A 12,131-nucleotide genomic window follows, 5' to 3' on the forward strand; every position below is an offset into this window, starting at 1 on the left:
AATACTATACAGTTATAATATTAATGAGGCACATTAGTTGTATCAGCATGACAAGAATTGGTTAAGATTTTTAAGGTTAATGGTTGCAATAAAGAGCTTAGAAAAGAATAAAGTTACATTTAAGGGCTGGACAGTAAAATCACTTATACAGGAGAAAATCTGTTATTTGAGTGTTTCAATAAGAGATTAACATGCTCGGAAACCTAAAAAAATTAATGAGAATACCGTGTTCTAAAAACACAAAAGCATTTTTAGTTTACATTTTATGTGAACTCAACAGAAATTACTCACTTCTTTATCTGCTTCTTGGCTAGTTGAGGGCACAGCAGCAGGAACTGTTGGGGATGCGGTAGTTAGAGCATCATTTGCTGGAGTTACTTGTGATGTACTTTCTGTACCATTCCCACAAGCTGAACAGTAAAATTAGGATAAAATTTTAAGATATCTATATAAATCAAGCAGCATAAAAAATGTAGACTTCAATATAGAATATACTCTGACTTAATTCACATTTTTTTGCTTGTACATCGGCAACAAATAGAAAAGTAAAGTTTAATCCTGGGTTAAACTAAGAAGTGTTATAAAGTATCAAAGATTTTAAAGTATTATAGAAAGATTGGATTTGAGGCTTTACTAAACGAAAGGAGATTTGTTTTAAAAAATAAATCTATCAATCTTCAGTGATACTGAATAGTTTAATGTATTTATAGTGTATCATTGTAGTTTTTAATGTAATTATTGTATATGGTGCATTTACTTAAACTTAAGTGTCATTTAAGGCAATGTGCAAAAGTATCAGAACTATAGAACCACATTAAAAACAAAAGCTAAAATGCTGGTGATGAGAACTCATATTGAAAAACTTCATGATACTATCAATGAAGATACAGAAATTAAATTTTAGAAATGCCTAGAAAAATTCAAGATAAAAAAAAAGAGAAACAAACAAACAGAAGTTAGATTTAATGAAAAAAAAAAAGCTTATTAAATTTATGCCACACTAAGTCCAAGTCATTTCCAGAAGAAAGAATTAAGGATGTGACAAATGTAATCAAGAAATAGAAAAGGAAGGAGATGGTAGTGCTTGTAAAGAACGATTATAAGTAGTGCTAAAAGAAAGAATAATGAAAGCTGTTAATCTAATAGCATCATCATCCTCAAATTCCTGAAATGTACCCTCAAGGGGTGTACAGGATATGATAGTACTACATGAAAAATTTACATCATTACTAACTTTATATCTACAATTTTCCTACAAATCAGTCTATTACTTGTCAAGACTCCAATATCATCATTATCAGATGTTACATTTCTATCGTCTAAGGCACATTGTTCCGTATCAATCCACCTATATCTTGGTTTTCCTCTGGGTCATTTTCCTGCCAACCTGGCAGAGAACACTTGTTTTGCTAATCTTTCCTTGCCCATTCTGTTTAAGTGACTGATACCACCTGAGATTAGCTCTACTAATGCACTCCTCGATGCCGACAATGTCAAGTTCTTTCCTAATATACTAGTATTTAATATGATATTGCCATTGATGCCATCTGTTCATGCCTCTAATCTTTCTCAGGACTCTCATATCTGCGGTCTCTAGTCTTTGGTCAAGTGTTTTACTTCTGACCCAGCTCTCAGATCCATAAGTTAAAACTGGTTTGAACACTGTCTTGTATACAACTAATTTGGTGCTCTGACTAATTTCTCTCTTATTCCATATGAATTTATTCAATTGACTTCCTACCATACCAGCTTTGTTGATTCTGTTGTCTATTTCCATATTTCATTTACCATCTTCACTAAAAATCATGCCAAAGTAGCTAAAATGTTTTACTTGTTCCACAGGTTCCCCGTCCACAACACAGTTGACATTTTCAACAATTCTACCTATTTTCATTCTCTTTGTCTTTTTAATGCTGACCTTCATACCATATCTATTACAACAGTTATTCAATTTAGTCAGGGAATCTTGCAAACTTGTAGCGGATTTATTCAGAAGTATGACATCGTCCGCATAAAGCAAAGAGCTGACATTAACATCTCCAATTCTGATATCATGTTTAATACCACTTTCCTTCATAATGTGATCCATATAGATAATGAACAACAGAGGGGATAATGTACATCCTTGTCTCACACCAGATTTAACATTAAACCATCTTCCTGTACTTCCTTCAATTCTAAGTGCCAACTTACAACTCAAATAAAGACTAAGTATTGCTTGATATAATGCCCCATTGACACCATATAACTGTAGCATATTGAATAGTTACAGTTATTGCTTGGCACCTTGTCATATGCCTTTTCCAGATCAACAAAACTTAAATACAGATCTTCGTTATATTCCCATGCTTTCTCGACTATTTGTCGTAAAGTGAAGATCTGATCCTGACAGACTCCATTTGGCCTGAATCCAGCTTGTTCTTCACCAAGATTTTCTTCCACAATTCTTCTCAAGTATGCTTGTATAGATCTTGCCAGGAACACTCAGTAAGGAAATACCTGTAATTCTCACATTGTTTTATTTTCCTTTTTATATATGGGTACTATTAGAGCTCTACTCCAATCATTGGGAATTTGTCCCTCTGTACAGGCCTTCTGAACTATGCAGTGCAGCCACTGTAACACTTTTATACCACCATACTTCAGCATTTCTGGTCAAATATCACCTACTCCTGCTGCCTTTCCACATTTTAAGCCTTTGATGGCTTTTTCTACTTCAAGTATGAATATGTATTCCTGACTGTATGCCTGTTGAGTGTTTTTTTTTTTTTTTTTTTACCACTGTGCTATCACTGCTTGTTTCATTTAGCAATTTTTCGAAGTAATTACTCCATACTTCAAGGATATCTTCTCCTGTTTTCATGTCACCTTTATAATCTCTAACTCCTTTTACAGCACTCTTTCCTAAATTTCTAAGCTTCTTCAACAACCTCCAGAATATCTTGCCACCTTCTTGATATTTATTTTCTATGTTCTTGCCAAAGTCCTCCACTGACTTTTGTTTAGCTAGTTTTACACAATGTTTCATTTTCTTACATTTGTATTCTCTAAGAGCACAAGCTGACTTATTTGCCAAGAACTTTTGATATACTTTCTTCTTTTCCTTCACTGCCTCTAACTTGTGTCCACCATGGAGTTCTGATTTTTCTATCCTTGCAGACAACCTCACCACATGCCTCTCTGGCTGAATCAATCAGGGTTTTCTACAAGGCTTGCCACTGAATCTCCAAGGTTTGGTTCCTGTTCTCAAACGCTTTCATTTTTTCTTCAATAATCTTTGTGTATTTTAGTCTACAGTTCACATCTGAGAGCTGCTCAACTTTTATTCGCTTTAAAACTTTCTTACATGTTATTATTTTCAGTATGAAATTTAATTTTATCCTGCTCAAGACTAAATAGTGATCACTTCCAATTTCAAATCCTCTGTACACTCTGGTGTCTGGCACCAGGGAGAAAGCATCATTATCAACAATAACATAGCCAATGAGACTTTTCTTATTCCTTGCCTCTTCTCTCCATGTGAATTTGTGCACATTTTTATGCTGGAACATGGTGTTAGTAATAACCCATCCATGTCCTGAGCAGAAATCCAACAGGTATTTGCCATTATTATTGGCTTTGCTCTTTTCTCCAAATTTTCCCAAAATATTTTTGTATGTCTGACAATCATTTCCTACTCTGCTATTTAGATACCCAACAAGGACCAACTTTTCCTTTTTCATTGTGTCAGTTGCTTTTTCTAAAGCATCAAAAAATTCCTCCATTTCTACCTTAGTAGAACCTTCTGTGTGACCATAGGCACAAATAAGTCTCATTGTCCAATTCTCCATTCTGATATTTGCCCACATCACTCTACTTGAGACTGCCTGCCATTCAAGATTAGCCTCGTATTTCGTGTTGAATACTATGGCTACTCCTTTTCCTTGATTGTCATTTCCTGAATATAACATTTTGTATTTATTGTCCAGAAAGATCTCACCAGTTTTTTTTTTTTTTCAGTCACCCCTATTATGTCGATCTGGTACTTATCGAATTCCTCAGCTAGCTCCATTTCTTTGCCATTTAGGCTTCTTACGGTAATAGTACCGATCTTGAACTCTGGTGATGTCGAGTTGGGGGCGTGCTTTCAGATTTGTTCCAGTAGCTGACTTCTCTCTGTTCGCCTCGGTTCCCTGGAAAAAATAACGTGGGCCTTGTTTAACCGGGCGACACCCCAGCCGGCATGAAATTTTGTCATGTTGCACTATCATTTTCTATATTGGTTTAAGCCAATAAGAATACAACTTGGTTGGCTAAATCCCAAACTGCCAGCCAATCCTCGTTCGTTCAGTATCCAGGTAGATACCCAACAGGGTGCACCACAAGAAGGTGAGGATTGGACATTAGGTTAGAAGCCCTGGTCCGTTCTCTGCATTCCTTTAAATTCCATGTGGTGGTCTCCTCTCAGTTATACAGCTTGACCACTGAGTCATATTCCAAATGGAATAGATCTGAATTATGCAGTGTAACCTTTGTAAAATTTATCCCTATTTGAGCATTTCTAGTCAAATCTACTCCAACTGCATTTACATTTCAAGTTAGTGGGTTTTATCCTTTACCTCAAGTACTATTACACATTACTTTTCTCAACTATTTTTTACTAAATGAATCAAAAGATGAGTGGTAATTTTCAAAGTAATTACTCAGGTATCCAGAATATCTTCAGTTTTCAGATTTTTAAAATTCCTTTTATAGTACTTCAATTTAACGCCCCCCTCCTCTCCCAAATAACCCCCAGAAGCTTTTGCTACCATCCTCATTTATTGGCTATACATTCTTACTAGTCTTCCATGACTTCAGTTGCTTTTACACATTACTTTGCTTTATTTATTATTTTTTTTTCTATATTCACTCAAAGCATAACTTTTAGTGTGTGTATTTTTTTTTCAACCAGTGCCTCATCCAGAAAGTAAGGCCAATCAGAATTCACCACTAAATAAGATATGGGAGAGGGGATATATATGTATGGTAGCATAGCAACTCACTAGCTATCTGTTGACCATTTTATTTTTGTTCTGTTATTATTTGATGTCTTATAATTTAAGAGTGCTGCGATTAAAAACAGTTGTGTCATGGTGCGACATTTTTTGTTGGTAGGAAACAAGTGCTGCAGAAATTCACCAATGACTGTGCAAAGTTTACCAGCCTAACAATCAGTGACAGTAAAGTTAGGTTATGGTGTCGTGTTTAAAGAGGGGTGCAGCAATGCTCATTATGAAGAGCATAGTAATGACATGATTTGGTAGGAACATCACTAGACAGCAGCACTATTGTTTTTCTGGCAACAAAAACCATATCACAACAATAACCTTGCAACTGGTGGGATTTAAAAAAGAAATGTTTTTTTTTTTTTTTTAATCACAGCACTCAAATTATTCATAGAAGACAACAAACGATAACTGAACAACAGTAAAATGGTCAACAGATAGCTAATGAGTCACTATGCTACCACCCACGTGCAATCCCTTTCCCATATCTTATGTGGCAGTAAACTCTGAACAGATCTTACTTTCTGGATATGCCTAGTATTTATGTCAGTTTACTTTCATGTTTCCTGGCACACAATGCATGCTTTTGTTTAAAACATGAAAAACTGTAAAGTTGGCCAAATGGTTACTAAGCAACTAAGATTATAAAAACCATCATCCTAATTTATGTTTCTCTGGCCAGTCTTTTGAACACCAGCAGTTCTCAGGAGGGAAACTGCTGCTTCTATATATTAAATTAGCTAACATATTTAGCTAAAAATCCCTCTACAGTCAACATTAAAATGTGAAAGGATATTTGTTCTTAGTCCTATAATGGAAAAATTCAATGCAAGATAAAATCTGTTTTATAACGATAGTTAATTGAATTTTAATCACTGAACTTCAGTAACTTTTAATGCATGGATATTTAACATTACTTTCATTCTGCAACCTTAGATATTACAATATACACACAAGGAGTCTAGCTTGGCTGGTAGTAGCAATGCTATAATGAGCAAATTTTGTCTAGAATGCAGACTACCTTCATAAGCACTTTTCAATTTCTATACAATTATTACCTCTTAGAAAATTTTTCTGGTTTGACAGAGAATCTGTTACACAATGAGCAATATTGTTGAGTTTTTGTGAATATTAAACAAAAAAATAATGATTCAATTTGTATATGGCCCTTACATTTGCAGCTAAACAGCAAGATTCACGAAGCATTGTCTTACGCAATAGATAAGACAATAACAGATGGGCTCCACTTTGTCTAACACATACCAACAACAATGCCGACTAGAACTTTTTTTTTTTTTTTTTAATCTTTGACCAGTTCCTGAATTAGTCTATCTCTGGCACGGGCAAGCGGGTTTTTTTTTCTCCCGGAAACTACGGTTTTTCACCCATAAAATCCACATTATATCCTGTTAGGATCAGGTACCAAGAGATGGCAGCACTTGTTTGCCAGACTCTTCATCAGTGGCTGCCTATAATTAGGGATAGACATGGGTCAGCTATCTCTGATTGGCTACCAGTGGAGATTTAACTGACCATTCAGTCTCCAAAAGCTAGATAGGGTTTAAAGGCCTCACTTATTCTCTATAAGGGAATAAAAGGGGTTAGCTTACTTATTTTACATACCATCTCGTGGTGCACCCTGTTGGGTATCTACTTTGATACTGAACGAACGAGGATGGGCTGGCAATTTGGGATTTAGCCGACCAAATTGTATTCTTATTGGTTAAACCAAAATAAAAAATGATGGTACAACATGACAAAATTTCATGCCGGCTGGGGCGTCGCCCGGTTAAACAAGGCCCCCGTTGTTTTCGCCAGGGAACCAGGGCGAACAGCGAAAAGTCAGCTACTGGAACAAATCTGAAAACAAACCCCAACTCAACATCACCAGAGTTAAAGATCGGTACTATCAACGTAAGAAGCCTGAATGGCAAAGAAATGGAGCTAGCTGAGGAATTAGATAAGTACCAGATCGACATAATAGGGGTGACTGAAACAAAAAAGACCAAAACCGGTGAGATCTTTCTGAGCAATAAATACAAAATGTTATATTCAGGCAATGACAATCAAGGAAAAGAAGGAGTAGCCATAGTATTCAACACAAAATACGAGGCTAATCTTCTTGAATGGCAGTCAGTCTCAAGTAGAGTAATGTGGGCAAATATGAGAATGGGGAACTGGACAATGAGACTTATTTGTGCATATGGTCCCACAGAAGGTTCTACTAAGGTAGAAGTGGAGGAATTTTTTGAGGCTTTAGAAAAAGCAACTGACACAATGAAAAAGGAAAAGTTGGTCCTTGTTGGGGATCTAAATAGTAGAGTAGGAAATGATTGTGAGACATACAAAAATATTTTGGGAAAATTTGGAGAAAAGAGCAAAGCTAATAATAATGGCAAATATCTGTTGGATTTCTGCTCAGGACATGGACTGGTTATCACTAACACCATGTTCCAACATAAAAATGTGCACAAATTCACATGGAGAGAAGAGGCTAGGAATAAGAAAAGTCTCATTGACTATGTTATTGTTGATAGTGATGTTTTCTCCCTGGTGCAGGACACCAGAGTGTACAGAGGATTTGAAATTGGAAGTGATCACTATTTAGTCTTGAGCAGGATAAAATTGAATTTCATATTGAAAAGAATAACATGTAAGAAAGTTTTAAAGCGAATAAAAGTTGAGCAGCTCTCAGATGTGAACTGTAGACTAAAATACAGAAATATTATTGAAAAGAAAATGAAAGAGTTTGAGAACAGGAATCAAACCTTGGAGATTCAGTGGCAAACTCTGAAGGAAACATTGATTGATTCTGCCAGAGAGGCATGTGGTGAGGTTGTGTGCAAGGATAAAAAAATCAGAACTCCCTGGTGGACACAGGAAGTTAAAGAGGCAGTGAAGGAAAAGAAGAAAGCATATCAAAAGTTCCTGGCAAATAAGTCAGCTTTTACTCTTACAGAATACAGAGACAAATGTAAGAAAGCTAAACAGTGTGTAAAACTAGCTAAACAAAAATCATGGGAGGACTTTGGCAAGAATATAGAAAATAAATATCAAGAAGGTGGCAAAATATTCTGGAGGTTGTTGAAGAAGCTTAGGAATGGAGGGAAGAGTGCTGTAAAAGGAATTAGAGATGATAAAGGTGAAATGAAAACAGGAGAAAAAGATATCCTTGAAGTATGGAGTAATTACTTTGAAAAACTGCTAAATGAAACAAGCAGTGATGACAGCAAAGTGATAAAAAACACTGACCAGGCATGCAGTCAGGAATACATATCCATACTTGAAGTAGAAAAAGCCATCAAAGGCTTGAAATGTGGAAAGGCAGCAGGAGTAGATGATATTCGACCAGAAATGCTGAAGTATGGTGGTATAAGAGTCTTACAGTGGCTGCACTGCATAGTTCAGAAAGCCTGGACAGAGGGACGAATTCCCGATGATTGGAGTAGAGCTCTCATAGTACCCATATATAAAAAGGGAAATAAAACTGATGTGAGAATTACAGAGGTATTTCCCTACTGAGTGTTCCTGGCAAGATCTATGCAAGTATACTTGAGAAACGGTTGAGAAGAATTGTGGAAGAAAAGCTTGGTGAAGAACAAGCTGGATTCAGGCCAAATAGAGGCTGTCAGGATCAGATCTTCACTTTATGACAAATAGTCGAGAAAGCATGGGAATATAACAAAGATCTGTATTTAAGTTTTGTCGATTTGGAAAAGGCATATGACAAGGTGCCAAGAGAGAAGCTATTCAATACGCTGCAGTTATATGGTGTCAATGGGGCATTATATCAAGCAATACTTAGTCTTTATTTGAGTTGTGAGTCAGCAGTTAGAATTGAAGGAAGTACAGGAAGATGGTTTAATGTTAAATCTGGTGTGAGACAAGGATGTACATTATCCCCTCTGTTATTCATTATCTATATGGATCACATTATGAAGGAATGTGGTATTAAACCTGATATCAAAATTGGAGATGTTAATGTCAGCTCTTTGCTTTATGCGGATGATGTTATACTTCTAAATAAATCCGCTACAAGTCTGCAAGATTCTCTGACTAAATTGAATAGCTGTTGTAATAGATATGGTATGAAGGTCAGCAATACAAAGACAAAGACAATGAAAATAGGCAGAATCATTGAAAATGTCAACTGTGTTGTGAATGGAGAACCTGTGGAACAAGTAAAACATTTCAGCTACTTAGGCACAATTTTTACTGAAGATGGTAAACTAAATATAGAAATAGACAACAGAATCAGCAAAGCTGGTATCGTGGGAAGTCAATTGAATAAATTCATATGGAATAAGAAAGAAATTAGTCGGGACACTAAATTAGCTGTATACAAGACTGTGTTCAAACCAATTTTAACTTATGGATCTGAGAGCTGGGTCAGAAGTAAAACACTTGACCAAAGACTAGAGACCGCAGATATGAGAGTCCTGAGAAAGATTAGAGGCGTGAACAGATGGCATCAATGGCAATATCATATTAAAAATGAGGATATTAGGAAAGAACTTGACATTGTCAGCATCCAGGAATGCGTTAGCAGAGCTAATCTCAGATGGTATGGTCACTTAAATAGAATGGGAGAGGAAAGATTAGCAAAACAAGTGTTCTCTGCCAGGTTGGCAGAGAAACGACCCAGAGGAAGACCAAGATATAGGTGGATTGATACGGTACAAAGTGCCTTAGACGATAGAAATATAAGATCTGATAATGTTGGAGTCTTGACAAGTAACAGACTGATTTGGAGGAAAATTGTAGATAGGAAGTTAGTAATGATGTAATTTTTTCATGTAGTACTGTCATATCCTGTACACCCCTTGAGGGTACATAGCAGGAATTTGTTGATGATGATGACAATTTCACTACAATAAAGTACACACTCACACTCCAACCATCTAATAAGCTATTTAAATAAAGTGATTTGTGTCAAAGTTTTTGGAATAGTAAAAACTACATAGAAATAGGAATGCAAATTATGGGGTGTGGAGTTGATATTTATCAAGACTACAAATTTTTTTTCAGTTGTCCTGAATGTATGGGATAGTAATTTTGTTGTGCTCTTGTGTATTAAGAAAAGCAAAGAATTTAGCAGAGACATTTAGAACGTTCTCTATTTTCTGGGGATCATAATTGGGGTTTAATAGCTACTGCTGTGTGTGTTAGTGTTTTAGGATACCATAGAGGTTGGGCTGTTATCAACTGAAAATGAAATAAGAATATTTAATGATAAAAAGAAATTTAATTATAAAGTCAGACAACACTGCACGAGAGAAAAAAAATCTCGTGCAGATTCCAGCAAATAAGGTTATCCACAACTTATCTGATTACTTTTGGACAATGCAACCAAAATTTAACAAGTTTAATTATTGCTACAAAAATTACCAAGCAGATATTAGGTTAGAAGCTACCACCTAGCTTATAAACAGACGTTCTCCAAGAAACAATATCTCTAAAAGGTAGATTAAATTCTTGACATATACACTCAGAGGATGTACAGGATCTTATGACAATAATGATGCAACTTTTCATGTAGTACTAATTTCCTATCAGCATTCCTCCAGACCAGCCTGTTATCTGTCAACATTCCAATATTGTTGAAACTTCTGTCTTCGAAGATACTTTTTACTATATCAATTCACCTACATATTAGTCTCCCACTGAGTTTTTTTTTTTCTGCCATCCTGTCAAGGAACACTTGTTTAGCAAATCTTTCCTTTCCTATTCTGTTTAAGTGGACATACCACCTGAGATTAGCTCTGGTAACACTCTTGAATGCTAATAATGTCAAGGTCTTTCTTAATGTCATTTTTAATGATACTGTAATGCCACTGATATTGCCTGTTCAATCTCCTAGTCTTTCTCAGGACTCATTATGTGGTCTCCAATCTTTGATCAAGAGTTCTATATCTAATCCAGCTTGCAGATATTTTAGTCTTTTGACTAATCTTTCTTATCCTATATAAATTTATTCAGTTGACTTCCTACCATACCAACTTTACTAATTCTGCTGTATATTTCCAAATTTAATTTGCTGGCCTGGTTGGCCGAGTGGTTAGCGTATTCGCTCTCCAGCCAAAAGGCTGCAGGTTCAAATCCCACTGTTGGCATGGATGTGTTATAGAGTAAGTGCCCTCCCTCGATGAGTCTTTGGACTCCCTGGAGGTGTAACATAATCTTCACTAAATATAGTGTCTATTTAGCTGAAATGTTTTACTTGTTCCATAAGTTCTCCATTCAGGATGTAGTTAATGTTTTCAAAGGTTCTGCTTATTATTATTGTCTTGGTATGAAATCAGCCTTAGAAATACAAAGTTTATTACAGCAGTTATTCAATTTGGTCAGGGAATCTTATGCTAGATTTATTTAGGAGTATAATATCTGCATAAATTAAAGAGCATACAGTAGCATTTCCAATTCTGATATTAGGTTTAATACTGCTTTCCTTCATAATGTGATCCATATATAGATGATGAATTACAGTGGACATAATATCTTTGTCAACACAGACTTAATATCACACCATCTTCAAGTACCTCCTTCAATTCTAACTGCTGGTTTACAACTCAAATAGACCTGTATTGCTTGATATAATGTCCCATTCACACCATAACTGGAGACTTGAACAGCTTTCCTCTTTGTCATAATTCTTCACTAGATATACAAAACTGGAATATAGATCCTTGTTATATTCCCATGATTTTTCAACTATTTGTCTTAAAGTGAAAATCTGATCCCAACAAACCTTTGTTCAGCCTGAACCCAAATTGTTCTTCACCACCACAATTTTTCGCCATTTCTCAAGAATACTTGTATAAATTTTACCAGGAACACTCAATAGAGAAATTCCTCTGTAATTCTCACATTCAGTGAGAATCCCATCATCTGGAATTCAACCCTCTGACCAGGCTTTCTGAATTATGCAATGCAGCCAGTGTAAAACTTTTATATCTCCATATTTGAGCATCTCCAGTTTATCAATTTCAGTTCTGTGATAGTTTTTCTACTAGAGATATATATACTACAGATGGCATTCCTGCTGAGTGTTTTCTGCCACCATGCCATCACTGCTTGTTTCATTTAACAATCTTTCAAATTAAT

At 35.6% G+C, this 12,131-nt stretch overlaps 1 protein-coding gene across 6 annotated transcripts in view; it reads right to left on the bottom strand.

Moving 5' to 3' along the window:
* drn (zinc finger AN1-type doctor no) overlaps positions 1 to 12,131 on the bottom strand; it is a 112,859-nt gene that overhangs the window by 9,189 nt on the left and 91,539 nt on the right. For all 6 annotated transcript variants that reach the window (XM_090412565.1, XM_090412562.1, XM_090412566.1 and 3 more), the window contains one exon: positions 292 to 410. In XM_090412565.1, the coding sequence (XP_090268691.1) occupies positions 292 to 410 (119 nt within the window). The remainder of the gene's footprint in view (positions 1 to 291; positions 411 to 12,131) is intronic.

This window comes from Typopeltis vanoorti, chromosome 23, assembly GCF_054136105.1.
Source record: "Typopeltis vanoorti isolate ZY-2024b chromosome 23, IOZ_Tvanoo_1.0, whole genome shotgun sequence".
NCBI lineage: Eukaryota > Metazoa > Arthropoda > Arachnida > Uropygi > Thelyphonidae > Typopeltis > Typopeltis vanoorti.